This window comes from Dipodomys merriami, unplaced genomic scaffold (assembly GCF_024711535.1).
Source record: "Dipodomys merriami isolate MVZ:Mamm:240054 unplaced genomic scaffold, mDipMer1.0.p SCAF_19, whole genome shotgun sequence".
Lineage (NCBI taxonomy): Eukaryota > Metazoa > Chordata > Mammalia > Rodentia > Heteromyidae > Dipodomys > Dipodomys merriami.
The window spans coordinates 4066335-4090000 of NW_027203270.1; the positions used below are offsets into that span (position 1 = coordinate 4066335).

General features: G+C 41.6%; 1 protein-coding gene across 7 annotated transcripts in view; it reads right to left on the reverse strand.

Moving 5' to 3' along the window:
* Positions 1–354: 354 nt before the first annotated feature.
* Tex14 (testis expressed 14, intercellular bridge forming factor) overlaps positions 355–23666 on the reverse strand; it is a 115429-nt gene continuing 92117 nt past the window's right edge. For 5 of the 7 annotated variants that reach the window (XM_070027024.1, XM_070027020.1, XM_070027023.1 and 2 more), the window contains 8 exons: positions 20798–20894; positions 18608–18682; positions 15572–15649; positions 13818–13914; positions 7325–7414; positions 3699–3808; positions 2085–2136; positions 355–650 (listed from right to left, as the gene is read on the reverse strand). In XM_070027024.1, coding sequence (XP_069883125.1) covers positions 614–650; positions 2085–2136; positions 3699–3808; positions 7325–7414; positions 13818–13914; positions 15572–15649; positions 18608–18682; positions 20798–20894 — 636 coding nt within the window. In that variant the 3' untranslated portion in view covers positions 355–613. The remainder of the gene's footprint in view (positions 651–2084; positions 2137–3698; positions 3809–7324; positions 7415–13817; positions 13915–15571; positions 15650–18607; positions 18683–20797; positions 20895–23666) is intronic. The other 2 variants (XM_070027018.1, XM_070027019.1) reach the window with 2 other exon arrangements.

Below are 23666 nucleotides of genomic sequence, written 5' to 3' on the forward strand. Positions count from 1 at the left end.
ATGGTAGCTAGGACACTAGGTAGTATTTCTGTTATTAGCAAGGATGATGGTGAAGTAAGGTAGCAGAAGCTACCCATGTATGGAACCTTAGACACTGAAGTATCTTTGAGTGGTACTTCCTTTCACTAGTTCCTAAACTTAAACACAGAAATATATCTTACACAGTTCCAGTCTTGAGGCTTGACCTCAGGGCCTGGACCCTGTCCCTGAGCTCCTTTTGCTCAAGGCTAGCACTTAAGCCACAGCACCACTTTTGGCTTTTCTGTTTATGAGAAATAGAACCCAGGGCTTCATGCATGCTAGGCAAGCACTCGAAAAAGTTAACATTTTATTATATAACAAGAGTTAAAAGTTTTCAATTTTTTACATCATCAAAACCAAAAGACATTCTGAACACAATACATTGTAGTTTTCAGAACTCTGACTGAGAACAAATGGTTAAATGTGCTGCTTACAGAATCCAATCATTCTGTCTTCAGTGCAGCTAAGCAAAATGTGAGTTGTAGAACCTGGAACTTCTGCACTGATGGTAACTGAAGCAGATGAAAGAAGAAAGGATATCACAACCAGGATGCTCAAAGTCGGGTTGGATCCAAATATGGTCCAGTTCCATTCAGTCCGACAAGTCACTCTGATCCAACACGATTATCCTATATGCATGTGTTTTGAAGGACAAAAAAAAAAAAGAATTTTGAGTTGAAAGGTACTCTTAAAAAAATTTTTTTAAAGTAGTACTAAGGATTGAACCCAGGACCTGATGCATGCTAGGCCACTCTTACCACTGATCATCTACATTTCTACACCCAAGAGTATTTTTGAAAAGACACAAACATCCTCTATATTTCAACCAAATTCAAGGGAAAGGGATTTTGGTCTTTATAATCCAGGGAGATTATGAACAACAGTGTTATCATGGAAATGAAGAAGGTTGTAAAGACACTCACAGCAGCATCTTCCATATGGAAACTATTCTTGGGCTGACTCTACCACTTCTCAAAGTTGGCATTAATTTCACTTCTCTTATTAACTATTAAAATTTAACTGAAGTGTAATAGACTCTATGGAGAGTGCAAATACTATAATCCTTTTCTTTTTTGTTGGTCATGGGGCTTGAACTCTGGGCCTGAACTCAGCTCAAGGCAAGTACTCTACCATTTGAGCCACAGTGCCACCAGTATAATTCTTTTAAAAAACTAAGTCAAAGCCCAACAAGATAAGTAGCAGGAAATGGGTACGTGGAAGAGGGGAGGATGGGGTCAAAGGTAGAGTTGTAGAAGAAGAATGAAGGCAGGGAGGGGAGGAGAATGAAGGCAAGAATTCACTGTATATATCACAGAACTGAGAAATAAAGGAAGGGGTGGGTCAAAGGGGAGGTGAAGATGTTGAAGTGGTGACACAGATCAAGATATATTGTACAGGAAGTGGTGCTGTGGCTCAAGCGGTAGAGTGCTCGTGTTGAGCTGAAGAGCCCAGGGATAGCACCCAAACCCAGAGTTCAAGCTCCATGACTGACAAAAAAAAAAAAAAAAAAGATACATTGTATACATAAACTGTTTTGCTAAATTGCAAAAAAAAAAAGTCAATACATAACCTAAAATTAAGATAAGCAAGGGACTGGGAAGGTGGCTCAGTGGTAGAGTGCTTGCCTTGTATGTATGAGGCCCTGGGTTTGATTCCTCAGCACCACACAAGCAGAAAAAGCCGGGAGTGGTGCCGTAGCTCAAGTGAAAGAGCACTAGCCTTGAGCTGAAGAGCTGAGGGACAGTGCCCAGGCCCTGAGTTCAAGCCCCATGACCGACAAAAAAAAAAAAAAGATAAGCAAGGGTAGGGAGGTTGGGTGAGAATGTTGAAAGTGGTGACATTGATCAAGATGCATTGTATTTATAAACTGCTTTAGTGAATTGCAACTCCACTGTACAGCTACTTAAAGATAATAAAAATATTACATATATAAAAACTATATACATTGAGCAACATGGTCTGAATTCAAGTCTTTATCATTAATGTTTAATTACAGACTAGTAAATGTTTTAATGTTATCTAGAAACAGTAAACTCTGATCTATTAACATGGTATCTTATTACCTGGATGGTTCAGACCAACCTAGTCGCTTCCAAAAACAGGGTTTTAGTTCATCTTGATGGATGTATGAGAGAGAGAAAAAAAACTCATTATTTTCTAGGTCAACGAGTATCAGAATTCAGAATTCACATTAGTGTTCTCTTTAATTTAGTGTACTGTTCTAAAGAGAGAGAATTTTTCTAAAATCAGTTGATGGCTTCCTCTCCTACCGTTCTATAACTCTTTGCCATAGCAAGGACATTAGTAACATTAATTCACCAAGACCCTGAACTATCTTCTCAGTGAATTCATTCCTAGCTAAATGTCCATACACTTGGGGCCCTATGCCAGTTAGTCTTGGAAGAAACAAAATGTAACTGTGGCTAGTATGAAGGTTCAGTTACAATCAAGGGAGAAAACAGGAAATGGCAAAGCCTCCAGGGACTAGTAGCAGTGGGGAGCCTAAGTCTGAAGGGACTGAAGGCAGAGAACTCTCAGAGAGAGAAAAGACAGCAGGAACTAGAAAGGATAGTCTCCAAAAAGTTGCACTGTGGAGGGATATTACTTAAACGGGAATAGAGGGAAAGTAATACCCTAGCGATTCCCCTGCTCTCTGGTCTCCTGCCAGAGCCTCTCATTGGACAACAGATTGTCAGGGAAAATGAACCCCATTAGGGTCAGCATCCTGTGCCAGAGGAAGGAGGAGATGAGTAGTAATGGGGAAAGGATGAAAGGGATATTAGACCTAAAAGAACTAGTGTCTCTTAACTTTCTAAGTAGAAGGAAGTTATATATAGGATGGTATTATATGTAAACAGTATATCTAAATAGTTCTATCAAAATAGTTTTGAAATTGAGGCTAATTTGTAATTTTCTCATTATTGGTAAACTTCCTTTAAATTCAGTAATACATAATTTCTTATTGGATTTGCAGCATCTGAGTGAGGCTAAGATGTTAGACAATTAGAAGCAAAACATCACTCTAGAAACGTACAACCTAATGATGATAAAACTGGCTGATGGCTTGGGTTTTGGGGGTTTTTTTTTTGGTCGGTCATGGGGCTTGAACTCTGGGCCTAAGAGCTGTCCCTCAGCTCTTCAGCTCAAGGCTAGCGCTCTACCACTTGAGGTGCAGCACCATTTCTGGTTTTCTGGTGATTTACTAGAGATAAAGAAATTCACAGCTTTCCCTGCCCAGGTGTCTTTGAACCGTGGTTCTCAAATCTCAGCCTCCTGAGTAGCTAGGATTACAGGTGTGAGCCACCAGCACCTGGCTTAGCTTGTTTTGTTTTGTATTTGTCAGTCATGGAGCTTGAAACTCTGAGCCTCGGTGCTGTCCCTCAGCTCTTCAGCTCAAGGCTAGTGCGCTACCACTTGAGCACAGCACCACTTCTGGTTTTCTGGTGGTTTACTAGAGATAAGAGTCTCATGGACTTTCCTGCCCTGGCTAGCTTTGAACTGCAATCCTCAGATCTCAGCCTCCTGAGTAGCTAGGATTACAGGTATAAGCCCTTAGCACCCGCTTGATGGCTTGTTTTAAAAATAAAATTGGACATTATTACTGTTTTGTGATAAAGCTATGACTGGCTAGAAAACCTGGGCAAGGAAAAAGAAGAAGAAAAAATGTTCATTCATACCTTCTTCAGAAGTCCCTAAAAAGCTCTCTGATTTCCTTCTTTCAGGATTGATGTTCTCTTTCCATCTTCTCTTGCTTTCACCAACTTCTTGATCCTTGTTTTTTGTCTCCCTTTAATAACAATGATTTGAGGTATTAACACTTTATGTGTAACATCCAAGAGACCAGGATTTAACTCTAAAGAAAATCTGTAGGGCTGGGAAGGTGGCTCAGTGGTAGAGCGCTTGCCTTGCATGCTCAAGGCCCTGGGTTCGATTCCTCAGCACCACATAAGCAAAAAGAAAAAAGCCGGAAGTGGCGCTGTGGCTCAAGTGGTAGAGCGCTAGCCTTGAGCTGAAGAGCTGAGGGACAGTGCCCAGGCCCAGAGTTCAGGCCCCACGACCGGACCCAAAAAAAAAAAAAAAAATCTGTAATAGGGGCTGGGAAAGTGGTTCAGTGGTAGAGTGCTTGCCTTGCTTGTACGAGGCCCTGGGTTCAATTCCTCAGCACCACATAAGCAAAAAGAAAAAAGCCGGAAGTGGCGGTGTGGCTCAAGTGGTAGAGCACTAGCCTTGAGCTGAAGAGCTGAGGGACAGTGCCCAGGCCAGAGTTCAGGTCCCATGGCCAGATCAAAAAAAAAAAAAAAAAAGAAGAAGAAAATCTATAATAATCAGCAGTATAGTGGTGTTCTTCTACGGGCCAGGTGTTGGTTTAAGTGCTATAATGTATGTTAAAATTCTCATAACAACTACATGATGCAGTTCCTACTACCATCCCTAGTTTTAATGAGGAAACTGAGGCATAGAGGATTAGCAAGCTACTAAGTCCTAGAGCTAGAGTCGACCTAGATAGCTTAATTAGACTCTATTTTTAGCTACTAGCCTTATAGAAAAAATAAACACATTCCAGCTTGTATTTATGTTGCAATTAGTATCTCTGTCAAAATCACCATTTTACCTTAATTCCACTTTGTTTGTTAAACTCCTATAGATATGAAATGTCTGAGTAATTTAAGTATCTGACAGGTCAAGACCACATTTGTTAAATTATGAAGCAGGAGCCATCTCTTCTACTTAGCTATGAGCTCCTTAAGAGCTGAGACATAGTACCTCCAGCCTAACAGTACTCTTTGTGTGCTCAAGAGATGCTAGCTAAACCAAAAAAACAGTATAGAGGGTAATGCTGTATACCTCAGTGGCAAAGCTCTTTCTCATCATGAGCAGAGGCCAGGCTGCAAGCCCTAGAGCTAAGAGAGGAGAGATGGTCTGGGGCTGGAGGTAGGAGAGACAAAAGAGAGGACGGATGGGCAGAAGAACACGATGAGGCCATTGGGTTATCTTCTACTTCTGCTCAAATATCCTAGACCAGAAAGTCATCTAGCCTCTGCCTGAGCAGCAGCAGCCATTACTGAAGTAAGTGAAAAGACAGCTGTTTCCCCTATCTGATGGCTGTACCATAAGAAAGTTTGTACTTTACACATAAAAAATCTGTTATGTAAATTTGAGTCAGCAGTTCTGTCCTCTAGAAGAAGAAAGTAAGCTGATTCTCTTCACTTTACAGAATTTCAGGTATTTAAGGCAGCTATCAAATTCTCCATCCATCTGCTCTTCTCAGACTAAGCTGCCCCAGCTCCTTCAGCTGTTTTCATGACCTAGTTTCTAGCCCTATGGCCATTCTGTAGCTACACTCTTCCATTTGTTAATATCTGTTTTAAAATGTGACAGCTGGAAGGAGCTCCACATTGTGCTTAAGAATCATCTGGGGGCTGGGAAGGTGGCACAGTGGTAGAGCGCTTGCCTTGCATGCTCAAGGCCCTGGGTTCGATTCCTCAGCACCACATAAGCAAAAAGAAAAAAGCCGGAAGTGGCGCTGTGGCTCAAGTGGTAGGGTGCTAGCCTTGAGCTGAAGAGCTGAGGGACAGTGCCCAGGCCCAGAGTACAGGCCCCATGACTGGACCCAAAAAAAAAAAAAAGGAGAATCATCTGAACATCACATTACCTGTGTTATAGTTCCCTTGATATGGACAGTATACTGCTCTTTATTCAGTAATTATGCTGACCTGAGGACTCAAGTCCTGTCCATTCCTTCAAAAATTCTTATGTCTCTGACAAGTGCTGGTACCCATACCTGTAATCCTAGTTAGTCAGGAAGCTTGAGATCTGACACTAAAGGTCTGAAGCTAGCATGGCAGAAAAGTCTGTGAGTCTCTAATCTCCAATTAACCAGCAAAAAGCCAGAAGCAGAGGTATGGTTCAAGTGGTAGACTGCCAGCCTTGGGTTGCAAAGCCAAGAGAGAGCATGAGGTACTGAGTTCAAGCCCCTGTACCAACACACACACACACACACACACACACACACACACACACACACACACACACACACACACACACACACACACACACGCAGTATGTCTCAAGATATATGCTAAGACTTCTTGCTCTAAATGCAATTATAGTGAGTAGAGCCGTCCAATAAAGAATTTTCCTATGAAGCCAGGTGCTCCACATTCAATTTTTGGATCTAAAACATTTCAAATCTCTTACCCCCCTCCCCCATCATTTAATTCAAGATGAGATTTACCTATTTTGCCTAGGCAGGCCTCAAACTCCTAGGCTCAAGTAATCCTCCCTTCTCAGCCTTCTAAGTAGGTGAGACTTATAGCTACCCTACTGCACTCATCTTTACCTTTATCTTTTAAAGCCTCTAACATTGGGGCTGGGAAGGTGGCTCAGTGGTAGAGTGCTTGCCTTGCATGCATGAGGCCCTGGGTTAGATTCCTCAATACCACATAAGCAAAAAGAAAAAAGCCAGAAGTGGCACTGTGGCTCAAGTGGTAGAGCGCTGGCCTTGAGCTGAAGAGCTGAGGGACAGCGCCCAGGCCCAGAGTTCAGGCCCCACGACCGGACCCAAAAATAAATAAATAAATAAATAAATAAATAAATAAATCCTCTAACATTTCTACTTATCAAAAACATTTTGGATACTCATTCTATCATTACCTTAATGAGCATTCCCAGATTTAGTTATATAAAATTTGAGAAACATGCTTTTCCTGATTTAATTCAAATGACTGCTGAAAAGGTTGAGGGTGGCAGGCCCAATATCAGTTTTACAGGGTTCTCTCTATTTTTTTTTTTTTTTTGTCGGTCATGAGGCTTGAACTCCTGGGCATTGTCCCTCAGCTCTTCAGCTTAAGACAAGTGCTCTATCACTTAAGCCACAGTGCCACTTCTGTTTTTCTGGTGGTTTATTGGAGATAAGAGTCTCAAGGTCTTTCCTGCCCAGGCTGGTTTTGAGCTTCGATCCTCAGATCTCAGCCTCCTGAGTAACTAGGATTACAGGCGTGAGCCACTAGTGCCTGGCCTCTCTATACTCTTTATCAATCTGCTCATCAGTATCTTGGAGGGTTGGTGGGAGAAGGCAAATGTAAAAGTACACACAGATGGAGTCAGGAGTGGCTTATCTACAGCACTGTAATGTCATCATCAGATAATCATTTCTAAAAACTCTAAAATCTAGCTCCATTTTCTGAAAGGAAGAAAATGAGTCAAATGTTTCTATGCCTTAAACATATAATAAACTTTGTAGATTTTTTTTCCCCATGTAAAGCAACAAGAAGAAAATGATTCCCTAGCAGGGAACTATAACCTTGTAGAGCCCTTTGGGTCCTGTATCACCATGCTCTCCTCAGGGAGCTGCAGCCATCTTTCCAGTTCCTCGTCCAGAGTAGAATGAGCTCTGTCCAAAAGCAAGTGAAGAGAACAAGACAACAGTAAATTTCCTCCCTTGACAAGGAAGGAAACCACTTCAGAGTTGAAGGGACTTAAAACTGGTATTTTCAGCTGGGAATGTGGCTTAGTGGTAGAGTGCTTGCCCAGTATGCATGAAGCCCTGGGTTTAATTCCTCAGGACCACATAAATAGAAAAGGCCAGAATTAACACTGTGGCTCAAGTGGTAGAGTGCTAGCCTTGAGCAAAAGCAGCTCAGGAACAGCGCCCAGGTCCTGAGTTCAAGCCCTGGGACTGGCGGAAAAAAACAAACAAACAAAAAAAACCCCAAACAATTGGTATTTTCACTGGGAAAATAAGAGCTTGGAAAGATCATAGAGATCACTTATGTCCAATTTACATGTGGACTAAAATAGTTGTTAGCCCTTTGACAAAAGTCAGCATCCATGAGATCACGCCACCTCCAAAGTGCCAGGTCATTAAATTAGTTTCTACTTAAAGCTAGATTAAGTTTTTTTTTGTTGTTTTGCATTACAAACTTCTCTGTCTAGAAGATGCTATTAAGGTGTTTTAAGAAGGCCTGAGCTGGGAACTGGTGGCTCACACCTGTAATCCTATCTACTCAGGAGGCTGAGATCTGAGAACCATAGTTCAAAGTCAGCCTGGGCAGAAAAGTCCAGAAAACTGGAAGTGGTACTATGGCTCAAGTGGTAGAGTACTCGCCTTGAGCTGAAGAGCTCAGGGACAGTGCCCAGGTCCAGTGTTCAAGTCCCACCACTGGAAAAAAACAAACAAAAACCTGAGAACTGGGCACCAGTGGTTCATGCATGTATCCCTAGCAACTCAGGAGGCTGAGATCTAAGGACTGAGGTTTGAAGCCAGCCCAGGCAGAAAGTCCTCAGGAGACTCTTTTTTTTGGGGGTGGGGGGTGGGGGGTGGGGGTCCAGTCATGGGGCCTGAACTCTGGGCCTGGACGCTGTCCCTAAGCTCTTCAGCTTAAGTCTAGCGCTCTACCACTTGAGCCACAGCGCCACTTCCAGCTTTTTTCTTTTTGCCTATGTGGTGCTGGGGAATCGAACCTAGGGCCTCATGCATGCAAAGCAAGCGCTCTACCACTGAGCCATCTTCCCAGTCCCCCCATGAGACTCTTATCTCCAATTACCTACTCAAAAACTGGAAGTAGAGCTGTAACACAAAATGGTAAAGTGCTAGCCTTGAGCAAAAGAGGTCAGAGACAGTGCACAGGCACTGAGTTCAAGCCTTACAACCACCACCACCACCACCAAAGTCTCTGGAAAAGATTTTTCTTTCCAGATAAAAAGAAACAGATCTGGCAGGGCCCTGCTGGCTCACACCTAAAAACATAGTGACTCAAGAGGCTGAGGTCTGAGGATTGTAGTTCAGAACTAGTCCAGGCAGGAAAGTCCATGAGACTCTCCAATTAACTGCCAAAAAGCCAGAAGTGGAGCTGGCTCAAGTGGCAGAGCACCAATCTTGGACTTAAAAAAAGCTCAGAGACAGCATCCAGACCCTCAGTTCAAGCCCCAGTACTTGCACAAAAGTGGATCAAGAGGGGGAAGATTCAGCTAACATATTCCTTTGTCCCATCCTGTTATCTCTCTCTAATGTGTGGACATCAACATCTTTGCAATCAGAGATGACAAGCCAAAAACAAATGGCACTATGTCACAGACTGTAGATCTGAAGGACAAAAAAGAGCTTAAATCCCTAGTGGCACTAACAGGGGCCCTGCCACCAATGGATCTCTTACTAAGTAAGAAAAATTCATGTTAAGTGTGATCATTTGCAACTAATAGCATTCTATGTGCTTCCCCTAAGATTCTGTAAAGTCAGGATTAGGAATGGTTCAAGTGTAAACTTAGATAACTTTTTTTCTTTTTGCACTAAACTTGATTTGAAACAAAGCTACATCAAAATATTGCTTATCTCAACTACACAGTTTGTGTCTGAGTGTGTCTCACTTGTATCCTGTATTTCACCCTATTCCTAGCCTTGACTAACAGCTAAAAGAAGACAAAAGAAGTTAGGCAAAGAAAATGAGTTGAAATGGTTTACTGTACAACACAGTAAAAGGAGAACTTCTGAGGCAAGATCAAAACCAGATTTCTTTTTCTTTTCTTTTCTTTTTTTGTTGGTCGTGGGGCTTGAACTCTGGGCCTGAGTGCTGTCCCTCAGCTCTTCAGCTCAAGGTTAGCACTCTACCACTTGAGCTACAGCACTACTTCCAAAACCAGATTTCATTAGGCAACCAGACTGAATTGATTGGAAGACTGTCCTTTTTCTCTTATTGGCTAAAATATGCTAATTAAAATTAAAATTAATTAAAATATGCTAAACAAGCTGAAACTTGCTTGCCTCCTAAAGTGGTTAGAACAAAACAAAACCAGCAACAACAGAAGATAGACCTATCAAAAAACTGACCGAAAAAAAGGGCTGTATGAATATAGCCTAGTAGTAGAGTGCTTGCCTACCATGCAAAGCCCCTGGTTCAATTCCTCAGTACCACATTCACAGAAAAAGCTGGAAGTGGTGCTGTGGCTCAAGAGGTAGAGCTCTAGCCTTGAGATGAAGAGCTGAGGGACAGTGCCCAGACTCAGATCAAGCCCTACGATTGATTTAAAAAAAAAAAAAAAAACTGACCAAAAAAGCCAGGTGCTGGTGGCTCACACCTGTAATCCTAGCTACTCAGGAGGCTGATATCTAAGGATTATGGTTCAAAGCCAGCCCAGGCAGGAAACTCTGTGAGACACTTACCTCCAATTAACCACCAGAAAACTGGAAATGACACTGTGGCTCAAAATGATAGAGCACTAGCCTTGAGCAAAAGAGCTCAAAGACAGCAACCAGGTCCTGAGTTCAAGCCCCATAACTGACAACAAAAAAAAATTGACAAAGAACGCAAAGAGACATTTCTCCAAAGTAGATATACAAATGACCACAACCATATAAAAAAAAATCAATACTGAGATTCTTTGTCTCAAAAAGAAAACAGGAACTGGGAGCTGAGCACTGGTGGCTTATGCCTGTAACCCTAACCCATGATCTCAGGAGGCTGAGATCATGGTTCAAGGCCAGCCTGGGCTAAAAAGTCCCCTGTAAGACTCTTTTATCTACAAGTAACCACTAAAAAACCAGAGTTGGCACTGTGGCTCAAAGTGCTACAGCCTTGAGCAAAAGTCCAGGGACAGTACCCAGGCCCTGAGTTCAAGCCCATGACTGAAAAAATCAAAAAACAAAAAACAGGAACTGGGGATGTAACTCAATGTCAGATTACTTGCTTACCATACCATGTGCAAGGCCCCAAGTTCAATCCCCAGTATTTTAAATCAAAACCACAATGAGGTTATTGTCTCATAGCTATTTTGTGTGTGGGGGGGGGGGCGTATGCATGCATGCCAATCTTGGGACTTGAACTCAGGCTTGAACCTGGCACTGTCCTTGAACTTTGTTTCTCAAGGCTAGTACTCTACCACTTTAATAACACTCAGCCCCACTTCTGACTTTTTTGGTAGTTAATTGGAGATAAGAGTCTCATAGGCTTTCCGGCCTGGGCTGGCTTTGAATCACGATTCTCAGATCTCAGCTTCCCAAATGGCTAGAATTACAGGTATGAGCCACCAGTGCCAGGCTTCACAGATGTTAATGGAGAGGGGAAAAAAAAAGTGTTGGTAACAATGTGGAGAAAACTGGAACCCTTGAATAGAATGTAGAAAACAGTATTGTGGTACTCAAGAAATTAAAAATAAAGGGCTGGGAATGTAGTGGAGTGCTTGCCTAGAATGCATGAGGCCCTGGGCTCAATTCCTCAGTACCACATAAACAGAAAAAGCCAGAAGTGATAGTGTGGCTTAAATGGTAGAGCACTAGCTTTGAGCACAGAGAGGCTTAGGGATGGAGCACAGGCCCTGAGTTCAAGTACCAGGATTGGCAAAAAAAAAAATTAAAAATAGAAATAGCTTATCATCCCCAAATACCATTTTCTGGGTATATATCCAAAGAATTGTAAACAGACTTCAAAGACATATATGCATACCTATGTTTATAGCATTAAATGTACAACTGTCTAAAGTTGGAAGTAACAGGGTGCCTGTAATTGCTAGGATCATGTCTATTTTATGGTTCAAAGCCAAAGTCAGTAGTAAAAGCTGGACTGGGGCTGTACCTCAGATGGCAAGAGTGTCAGCTAAGCAAGCAAGCTAAGAAGTGTGAAGTTAGGCCAAGTTCAAACCCTAGTAACTGCCCCCATTACCCATGGATATACACAAAGGTGCAACCTAACTTTCCACTAGTATATGTATGGATAATATATATTTTTTCAGTATTAAAAAGGAAGGAGAGTTGGGAAGGAGCTCAGTAGTAGACCACTTGCCTAGTATGTATGAGACCTTGGAATCAGTTCCCAGGACTTAGTCCCTGATACCAGCTACAATATAGATGACCACTGAGGATGTAAGGATAAATTAAACATTAGCCAGGAACAAAAAAGACAATTATTGTATAATTCCACTTGTATCTGAAGTATCAGATAGCCAAATTCATAGGAACAGAAAGCATAGTAGCTGCCAATAGCTGGGGAGAAAGGAAAATGAGGGACTCTCATGGGTAGAGTATCAAGTTTTATAGCTAGGTATGATACCACACACCTGTAATCTTAGCACTTTGAAGGCTGAGCCCAGCCTGAGTTACTGTCTTAAAAAGAAAAAGTTTCAGACTTGCAAAATGAAAAGTTCTAAAGTTCAGTGTCACAATTGTTAGATGTTCCTCAATTTTTGATGAGGTTATAACCTGATAAATCCAGTGTAAGTAGTAATCAATTGAAAATTCATTTTTCAGTATGCCTACTACCTACCTTATAGCATAGCTTAGGAACACAGTATGCTGTTAGGATATCAGTCATTCATCAACATCACTGTATGGCCAATTAGGACTATGGCTCATTGCCACTGGCCAGCATTTAGAATATCACACTACATTTTTTTTTTTTTGTGGGGGAGCAGGCCTGGGGCTTTAACTCAGGGCCTGGGCAGTGTCCCTGAGCCTGTTTGTGCTCAAGGCTCTTAACTTGAGCCATACCATCACTTCTGGCTATTTGAGTAGTTTATTGGAGATAAGAGTTTCATGGACGTTCCTGCCTGGGCTGGCTTCGAACTGTGATCCTCAGATCTCAGCCTCCTGAGTAGCTAGGATTACAGGAGTGAGGCACTGGTGATTGGCTTCACACCACATATTTTTAGCCAAGGAAAAGGCGAAAATTGGACATTGTAAGTATGGTTTTAACTCAATGTACACTGCATTTTTGTGTCATCATAAAGTCAAAAAATGTACTTACTACCTTACTTATGTAACTGTAACCCCTCTGTACATCACCTTGACCATAAAAAAGTCAAAAAAATAAAGTTGGACCATCCTAAGCCAGGAACTGTCTAAATGCTTAATACTATTGTAATATACTCTTAAAATGCTAACTTGTATATACATTTTATCACACAAAGCTATCTTTTTAAGAGAAAGTAAAAACTTACTAGGACATAGTTTAAGGGAAAACAGTTGGTCAGGCAAGTACAATGAGAAAATATTTATGTTGCTGCGCCATACAGGGTTGGGGTCAGGCTTTTATGGGTTGACTTTTGATTTTGCCAGTTGGCTGTCTGGTTGCCTCTTTCCTGCATCATGTTTGAATTTCACTCATACTAGAACATTTCCTGTGCTCAGTTCTTCCTCATTCTGTGCACAATTTAAATATATATATATATTTTTTATTTATTTATTTATTTATTTTTTGGTCGGTCATGGGGCTTGAACTCTAGGCCTGGGTACTGTCCCTGAGCTATTCAGCTCAAGGCTAATGCTCTCCCATGTGAATCACAGTCCCACTTCGAGCCTTTTCTGTTTATGTGGTGCTAACGAATCAAACCCAGGGCCTCATGCGTGTGAGGTAAACACTCTACCACTGAGCCACCTTCCCAGCTCTAAAATGTTTTTTTTTTTTTAAACAAAAAGCTCTTAAAAAAAAAGAGACTAGTAGGATATTATTGGGAAAAGATGGCTTACACTTCTATTATTTATCAATAGGAATAGAAACAACTAATAAAAACCAATCTACAGCTAGGCACCAGTGGCTCATGCTTATAATCCTACTTAGTAAGCTGAGACCTGAGGATCTCAGTTTGATACCAGCCCAGGCAGGAAAATCCATGAGACATTTATCTAAAATTAGCCACCAGAAAATTGGAAGTGGAGCTGTGGCTAAAGTGGCAGAGCACTAGTGTTAACCAAAAAAGCTCAGAGACAGAGCCCAGGCTCTGAGATCAAGCCCCGCAATCACCACCACCACCAACAACAAAAAACACAATTCTTTAAATCTTTATGGAAGTCTAGCTTTTAGTATTACCTCTCTGTGTCCTCTCCTAGGTCCTGATTTTCTTTGGTCCAAAGCAAACTATCTTCTTTATTACTGTCAGCTTCTTGTTCTTCTGAATGCTTTTGATCTAAAAACAGTTTAAAGAATTAATTGTAGGGGCTGGTGGCATAACTCAGTGGTAATGTGCCTGCCTAGTAAATGTGAGACTTTGAGTTCAAGTATCCCAATAATGCCAAAAAATATAGAGGTGGGGTAGGGGACAGGTAAGAAAGAAAGGAGAGAGAAGGGAAAGACAAGGGAGAGAGTGAAGGGAGAAGAGAAAGGGGAGAGATACTTTTATTTTTACAAAGAAAATTTACAAAGCCTCTCTAAAGCATGCAATGAATAAGCTCATCTCTTCCCATGATGCCAGGTGGCAAACCACAGGATACCTGTATTCATAGCAGCTTTTCTGGGGTCTTAGGACCTTTTTGGTGCCAGATAAAGCTACAGGAAATCTAGTCTGTGCCAAGGTTCAGAAAGGGGAGGTGTGGGAAGCAGAGGAAAGACAGGACACACAAAAGAGGAAATGAGGACGACAGCAGAGTTCAAATAGTACAACTCAGGCCTACCAAATGTGAGGTCCTGAGTTCAACTCCCCAGTACTGCAAAATAATTTTTAAAAACTTTTTTAAAAAAGAAGTGATTTGAAAATAGATGGAATAAATTTACTTTGAGGATTCACTGATTGAGGATTCACTGTTTTCAGTGAAAACTAGGGAAGAAATTTGAGTGGAAAAGGGATATGCCCTCAATATATACCAAGAATTTTCTGATTTCATCTCAACCATAGTCCTATAAGGGAAGAGGACTAACATATGAGAAGTGTTTTACAACATACCAGGCACTGAACTGAGGCTATTATGTACATCATGAAATAGGAATTATTATTCCCATTTAAAGGTAAGGAGAAATGAGGTTCAGAGACTTTAAACAGTTTGCCATACAAAAGTAACTGTTGGAATGAGAAGGAACTGTGCCCGACCTCACAGTCACATCTCCACCTCACCCCATGGACAACTATACTGTCAAGGACAGAATTATAGGAAGAACTTGGATTATTCAATTATAGAGAGGAATGAAATTGTGTTGTTTGCGGGGAAATGGAGAGAACTGGAAATCATCATGTTACATGAAATAATACAGATTGAGAAACATCACATGTTCTCTCTCAAAAAGAAACAAAACAAAAAAACAAGGGGAAAAAGAATGAATGTAAAGGAGTGTAAAGAACAAATGTTTGCAAGAGGGAATCAGCAGGAGCAGGATAGGTAAAAGGAAGGGGGTAATGGATATGATAAAAGTGCTTCATACGGGGCTGGGAAGGTGGCTCAGTGGTAGAGTGTTTGCCTCGCATGCATGAGGCCCTGGATTCGATTCCTCAGCACTACATACACGGTAAAAGCCAGAAGTGGCACTGTGGCTAGTACTCTAGTACTGGTAGAGTACTAGCCTTGAACTGAAGAGGTGAGGGACAGTGCCCAGACCCAGAGTCCAAGCTCTAGGACCAAAAAACAAAAACAAAAACAAAAACGAAAGTGCTTTATACACACAAATTAAAATAGAACAAAATTATTTTAAGGTGGGGAGGGTAGATAAGAAAAGAGTGGATTTGATCAAAGAATATTATATGCATGTATGGAAATACCAGAATGAAGTTCATTTGTATAATTAATACATGCTAATTAAAAAGAGAAAAATGTTTCAAAAGAATCTAATGAAAAATAGCTGGGCAATTAGCTCACCATTTTCAATGACCCTTGGATCACATGCTGTGTTTGCATGAGACACTGTGGCTGAGGCCTGCTGCTGCTTCAGTTGCTCTGTCACAGTACAAAAGCAGAAGGTAACTCATTCCACATCACACCATTCCTCCAGAGTAGTAGTTCTCAAAGGGCAGTCTTTAGACCAGCAGCACTGGCATAACCCAGGAACTTGTTAGAAATGCACATCTTCCAGCCTCATTCCAGATCTGTGGAGTCTGAAACTCTGCAGTGTGCTTCAGTAATTTGTATTTTAAGGCTTTTAGGTAACTCTAGGCCTAAGTTTGAGAACCACTGCTCTAGAGCATTCTGTGTCTGAAAGGAATTCTTCAAGTAAAACAAAATCCTGAATAATACTCAAGATAAAAAATACTGATGATGATGATGGTGATAATGATGGTGATAATGAAGAAGACAGATAACACTTGAGGAGCTCTATATGGCAGGTACAGTTTCTAAGCTCATGTACATAAATGCATCATTAATGTTCACAATCTTACAACAACCTTATGAGATTGACTGCAGTATTATTAGTCCTGTTTAAAAGGAGAAGAAATTAAGGTTAACCAAGATCACAGGAATAAGTGGGAGAATTGAGATTTGAATCTAGAGAGTCCAGCTCTAATTTTTATGCTCCTAATCTCCATGTTATACTCTCAACTGCAGAGGTATACAAGTGTTCCATCATTATCTATACTGTCTATATGTCATACTGTTTAACTATAAAGACAGAAGGCAATGGATCTCACCATTTCCAGCTACTAAAGAAATGCACTAGACCAAGATAAGCACCTGATAAAGTCAGTAGCTTTTCTGCATTTGTTAGGCACTCCTCGGAACACAGCATATCAGAGCAAGAGAGCTAGCTGTGGGGAGCACAGGCAGGCCACCCTAAGCTCACAAGCATGGGTGTATTCTGAGAAGGGGCAGGTAGGTGGTATCCTTCCTGCAATATAGGATAATAGCCACACTTGACAACTCTTGGCCAGCAAGAGGACCTAAAAAGATCATTTAATTATGTAAAATAGAAAAAATCATTTTCATCCTTAATAACAATAACCCCTTGCTGTTCTTAAATAATTACCTATATCCTAAAGTTGTAAAGGACCCTTCTCTTTAGGTTCCTGCCAGGAACCTAAGAGTTTTCCATGTGGAGCCTCCAAAAGAGCAAGTGACATGTCCAGGGAAACAGAAAAATACTGATATATAATAATTGGATAAGTAGGCCTATTACCAAGAAAAACCACTCAGGAGGCTGAGATCTAAGGATCGTGGTTCAGAGCCAGCCTGGGCAGGAAAGTCTGTGAGATTCTTATCTCCAATAAACCACCACAAAACCAGAGATGGCACTGTGGCTCAAGTGGTAGAGCACTTGCCTTGAGCTGAAGAGCTGAGGGACAGCGCCCAGGCCCAGAGTTCAAGCCCCATGACCAACAACAACAAAAACAAAACAAAACAAAAAACCCGTAAAATGTGGGAAGGTTTTTGTAGACTGTGATGAAGTATAGCAGTGCCATGAGGCCAGAGCCTAGGAAGAAGCATGGGACTACAGCTGCTGAAATTGGGAAGGTATAGGGAGGGTTCAACTGTAACTACAGAGAGAAGACAGCAGGATCCAGAGGCAAAATATCAGTTATGGTCAAACTGCAAAGAAACCTGAAGCCCTGGCTGAAGAACAAATGATAAGAACTTATCTCAACAGGATATATGGTGGTAACCTCCATTGCTAAAATTGATCATTATTTTAAGAAAAGCATTTAAGGAGGCAGAATTTACAAGAAATACCTAGAAAGTCTCAGAGGTAGAAATCATGGCACAAAGTGTTGTCCCTAAGAGCCCAGACCCAACAACCCTGTGGCACTGGGGGAAGGCTTCAGTGAGGCAAAAAAGGGCCTATAGGACTTGGGGTATAGTCCAGCAGTAGAGCACTTGCCTAAGGTACTGGGCCTAGGTTCTGCCCCTAGACACAAAAGAAAGCAGAAAGGGCTTGTAACTAAAAAAAAAAAAAAAAAAAACTCAGCCCTGACTGACTCTAACCAAGTTCCTTTGGGTATGGGACAGGGTCTGAGGGTTATGAGAGCCTACAGGGTAGCTTTCCCTTGAGTTAAACCAGTAAATTCTTATTTCTTATCAGACACAACCTCAGATCTTGAAAACTGACTAGTACCTGACTCAGAAAATTCTCCATAGGGTCTATAGCAAGAACTGAACTCTGGACCATCATAAGTCCAATGACAGGTATCCTCTAAAGGCATGGGATTGGTACATCAGGCTCAGAGGCTGCAGACCACCTGCCCCTATAACCATTTAAATTACGCATCAGTCCAGCTGCAAATAGACTGATACTATTCAATAAAAATTCTAGTCTCATGTTCTGTCCCACTACTCTCCTGCTCTTAGAAAAGAGATCTATCCACAGTTCCAATACCTTTTACCTGTAAAAATAAAAATATAACTCTTGGCCTGAGCAGGCATCTAAGAAATGGTATGTAGATTTGAAAAGGAGATAAAGAGAACTCCTTTAATCAAAAAAGTTCACCATCACAAACCATTTGACTTTTTTCCCCTTTAGAATCATTACCATAACTTCTTTTTCTTCTTTTTTGGTCTGTCCTGGGCGCTATCCCTGAGCTATTTGACTCAAGGTAAGTGCTCTACCACTTGAACCACAGCGCTACTTCTGATTTTCTGGTGGTTAATTGGAGATGTGTCTTACAGACTTTTCTGCCCAGGGTAACTTTGAACCGTGATCCTCAGATCTCAGCCTCCTGAGTAGCTAGGATTACAGGCATGAGGCACCAGCACCTGGCATACCATAAAACCTTTCAAGTAAACACAAGAGCAGATATGAGCCAGTTATTGCAGCCAGCCTCTTTCAAAATTATTTATGTATTCAACTAGACTTTCATAGAACATTTTGTATTAGTGCTCTGATCTGAGAAAAAGAAACTATCATGATCAGTGACCATAACCTACTTACAGGAGCAAGGAGTAGATTTTACATTGAATGTTCCTTACCAATTTCATCAAGTAGCTCCTGAGATGGTGGTGGTAGCTCATCAATGTGATGCTGTGAGATGGCTTCCACTAGTTCTTTAAAAAAAAATAAAGGAGAAAATAATAATATCTTCTTGGTCTTAAGTTGCATTTTTCTCAGCTCCCCATAGACTTGACTATGAAGGACAAATTTAAGAAAGAAGGAAGTCTTTTACATAACAGCCTTAGTAGACATCTAACATGTGAATGGCCTTTACTACCCTTTTTCATCCTCCTTATTCTAGCACTGTTTATTTTTCCCCTTTCTTCCTTTTTTTTTTTTTTTTTTTGGTTGGTTGTGGAGCCTGAAGTCTGGGCCTGGGTTGCTGTCCCTCAACTCTTCAGCTCAAGGCTAGTGCTCTACCACTTGAGCCACAGTGCCACTATGCGGTGCTGAGGAATTGAACCCAGAACCTCATGCAAACATTACAAGCACTCTACCACTGACCCACCTTCCCTGCCCTCCCCAATCTTCCTAAGGATCTTTTAATTAAGATACAAATTCCTAAGTGTGGAGCACAATCTGAATCATGGTTGTTGGAGGGATACAGGATTCTGGCACAGCCAAAATGAAAGCACAAAGTGGGAGACTTTTCCCACTTTGAGCCAGGAGATACAGAAGCAACCATACTTTGGGTCCTGCCCCAAATGTTCAATTATTATATAATAAAACCTCTTATACCAGGCTGGGAAGGCGGCTCAGTGGTAGAGTGCTTGCCTTGCATGCATGAGGCCCTGGGTTTAATTCCTTGGCACCACATAAGCAGAAAAAGCCAGAAGTTGTGCTGTGGCTCAAGTGGTAGAGTGCTAGCCTTGAGCTAAGGAGCTGACGGACAGTGCCTAGGCCCAGAGTTCAGGTCCCATGACCAACCAAAAAAAAAACACAAAACAAAAAACAAACAACAAACTCTTAACCTAACTCACAAAATCCTTATTCCCTTGTGGGAAATTCTAAGAGTTCTACTAAAGGCACAGACATTAAAATTAATGCAACAAAAGCAGTAAGCCTCAAGAGCTGTTAACACTCTCAGAACCTTTGACTTCAAAATTGTTTTCTAAGTATCTGTCCTAACGAAAGGATCAGAAGTATAGATATGATTTATGTTTAAAAAGTAACAATTGGAAAACAATATAAATCTTCAATATAAGGGATAAATCTTCAACATAAGGGATAGCTAAGCAACATATACAGAATGGATATTATGCAGCTATTATATATGTACTGATATATATGTTTAATAACAAAAGAAAAATCTTTGAAATATAGTTATCCTTTGGTATCTGCAGAGGACTGCTTCTTGGATCTCTCATCCTCGTGAATAACAAAATCTGAAGGTGTTCAAATTACTTATATAAAATAGCATAGTTTTTGTATATAACCTGTATATATACTCCCATATACTTTAAATCATCGCTGGACTGCTTACAATATCTAATAAAATGTAAATGCTAGGTAAGTAGCTATTATACTATTTAAGGAATAGGACGAGAAGAAAAGCCTGTACATGTTCAGTACCAATGCAATCTTTTTTTTCCAAATAGTTTTAATCTGTTAGGTGAATTCATTGATATGGAACTCACTGATAAGAAAACTAAACAGAGCCTGGCACCAGTGGCTCATGCCTGTAATCCTAGCTACTAAGAAGGCTGAGATCTGAGGATCACAGTTCAAAGCCAGCCCGGACAGAAAACTCCGTGAAACTCTGATCTTCAATTAACCAGTAGAAAACCGGAAGTGGTGCTGTGGCTCAAGCGGTAGAGCGTTTGACTTGAGCTGAAGAGCTGAGGGCCAGCGCCCAAGCCCAGAGTTCAATCCCCACGACCAACAAAAAAAAAAAAAGAAAACTAAACAGAGAAGAAAACAGTCTAGAACTGAAATGCAACATGAGCTCAACAATGCTAAAAAATTACATATTTTCAAAACTATGAGAAAGATATACACAAAATAGTACATGACATTAAAAATTATAGTAGGGTTAAATTATTGTTTTCTTTTGAAGGTTTTTCTTTATTCTCCAAGTTTTCTAGAATGAGTAATTTTACTTTTATAATCAGGGGAAAGAAGCATTTTTATTTGAACTAACTGGGTTGGTTCAAAGACTGATGGACATCTATTTAAGCTTCTTTAAGTTAGCTTACTAGTATGCATTTCTTTCATTTTAAATGGAGTACCTTTTGGGAGGCTCCTTCTCTGGGTAGCATGGGTTGATGTGCCAGATACTGTAATCATGCTAGAAGATTTAGCTGTAGCACATGCAGATGATCTTTTCTGTAAGACATAAACATGATAACTGACACATATGTTGAAGAAAAAGGCACATTTCCTTTTATTTTTATTCAGTAAGTCAAAATCATATAACATCTTTCTTCCTCTGGGAAGCCTCCTCACTCCTCCACCTCCTTAGGACTCAACTTTGAGGCAGGGCGTAATTTGGATGCCTGGCAAAGGGCCTAACATGATGACTTGCACTTAGAATGTACTCATTGATGAGTTTAGAAAGCATAAAATTATGTCATTTCTTTTCTTTCTGAGTAAGACCTATGAGCAATTAATTTTCGTTGAGTACTGAAGAAAAAAAAAATCAATCATAGAAAGTTAAGTCAGTCAAAAAAGTTGTGAAGAACCAGGCACTGGTGGCTCATGCCAGTAATCCTAGCTACTGAGGAGGCTGAGATAAGGATTGAGGTTCAAAGCCAGCCCAGGCAAGGAAAGTCCATGAGACTCTTATCTCCAATAAACCACTCTAGAACCAGAAGTGGCTCTGTGGCTCAAGCGGTAGAGCACTTGCCTTGAGCTGAAGAGCTGAGGGACAGTGCCCAGGCCCAGAGTTCAAGCCCCACGATCGGCCAAAAAAGAAAAAAGTTGTGAGGTTTTTTTTTCAATACTGGGGTTTGAACTCAGAACCTCAAGTTCTCACTTGGCTATTTTGCTCATAGCTGGTACTCTCCACTTGAGCCACACCCCAAGTTCTGACTTTTGCTAGCTAATTAGAGATAAGAGTATAAGCCAGGTGCTGGTGGCTTACCCCTATAATCATAGCTAATCAGGAAGCTGAGATCTGAGGATCTGAGTTCAAAGCCAGTCGGGGCAGGAAAGTCCATGACACTCTTATCTCCAATAAGCCACTAGAAAACCGGAAGTGGTGCTGTGGCTCAAGCGGTAGGGCACTTGCCTTGAGCTGAAGTGTGCAGGGACAGTTCCCAAGCAGAGTCCAAGGCCCACGACTGATAAAAAACAAAAATAAAAAGAGTATAAAGGTTTTGTCTGCCTGGCCTAGTTTCAAACCTAGATTCTCAGTTCTTAGCCTTTTTTTGTCAGTCGTAGGCCTTGAACTCTGGGCTTGGGCACTATTCAGCTCAAGGTACGCGCTCTACCACTTGAGCAACAGCACCACTTCCACTTTTCTAGTGGTTAATTGGAGTCTCATGGACTTTTCTGCCTGTGCTAGCTTTGAACTGTGATCCTGAGATCTCAGCCTCCTCAGTAGCTAGGATTACAGGAGTGAGCCACCAGTGACTGACATTTCTTAGCCTTTTAAGTAGCTAAGACTACAGGTATGAGCCACTGTACCTGGCTGCTTTTATTTTTTTTTAGGTGGTATCTTTCAGGGACCATAATCTACCATGTACTTTCTCTGTAGCAAGGACTGACTAAAGGGGTGTAAGAGGTGTGTGTGTGTGTGTGTAGTGGGGGCTTGAATTCAGGGCGTGGTGTGTGTGTTTAGTGGGGGCTTGAACTCAGGGCCTGGGTGCTTGCCTTAAGCTTTTTTCAGGAGCCATATCTCCACTACTAGTTTTTTGGTGGTTAAAGATAAGAGTTTCATGGACTTTCCTGCCTTGGCTGGCTTCAAACCACAATCCTCAGATCTCAATCTCCTGAGTAGCTAGTATTATAGGCATGAACTATTGATGCCCAGCAAGCCAAAAGACTGTTTTTTGTTTTTGTCGGTCATGGGGCCTGAACTCTGGGGCCAGGGACTGTCCCTCAGCTCTTCAGCTCAAGGCTAGTGCTCTACCACTTGAGCCATAGCACCACTTCTGGCTATTTTTGCTCATGTGGTGCTGAGGAATCGAACCCAGGGCCTCATGCATGCAAGGCAAGCACTCTACCACTGAGCCACCTTCCCAGCCCAAGACTGTTTTTTTTTTTAAAATAATCAATACAAAAAATCTGTGGTTTTCATTTTTTTTTGTCAGTAGTGGGGCTTGAACTCTGGGCCTGAGTGCTGTCCCTCAGCTCTTCAGCTCAAGGCTAGCGCTCGACCACTTGAGCTACAATGCCACTTCTGGTTTTCTGGTGGTTTACTGGAGATAAGAGTTTCACGGACTTTCCTGCCCGGGCTGGCTTTGAACCGTGATCCTCAGATCTCAGCCTTCTGAGTAACTACAGGCGTGAGCCACCGGCGCCCAGCTAAATCTGTGGTTTTCTTTTCTTTTTTGGGGGAGGGGGGGTCCAGTTGTGGGGCCTGGACTCTGGGCCTGTGTGCTGTCCCTCAGCTCTTCAGCTCAAGGCTAGCGCTCTACCACTTGAGCCACAGCGCCACTTCCAGCTTTTTTCTTTTTGCTTATGTGGTGCTGAGGAATCGAACCCAGGGCCTCATGCATGCAAGGCAAGCGCTCTACCACTGAGCCACCTTCCCAGCCCTATCTGTGGTTTCCTTAAAGAGACTATATATGCAAAATACGAGGAGGAGAAAGAAGAAAAAGAGGAAGTTGAACAAGAGGAAAAGAAGAAGGTAGTATATAATTGTTTCTCCTGCAGGGTATCAGTTCAGAGAAGGAAGAGACCAAGAAAAACTCATAGAAAGGCTGGGAAGGTGGCTCAGTGGTAGAGTGCTTGCCTTACATGCATGAGGCCCTGGGTTCAATTCCTCAGCACCACATAAACAGAAAAAGCTGCAAGTAGAGCTGTGGCCCAAGTGGTTGAGCTGAAGAGCTGAGGGTCAGTGTCCAGGCCCAGAGTTCAGTCCCCATGACCAGCAAATAAACAACAACAACAAAAAAAGGACACGATGCCTATGGGCATCTAATCATTCAAAAT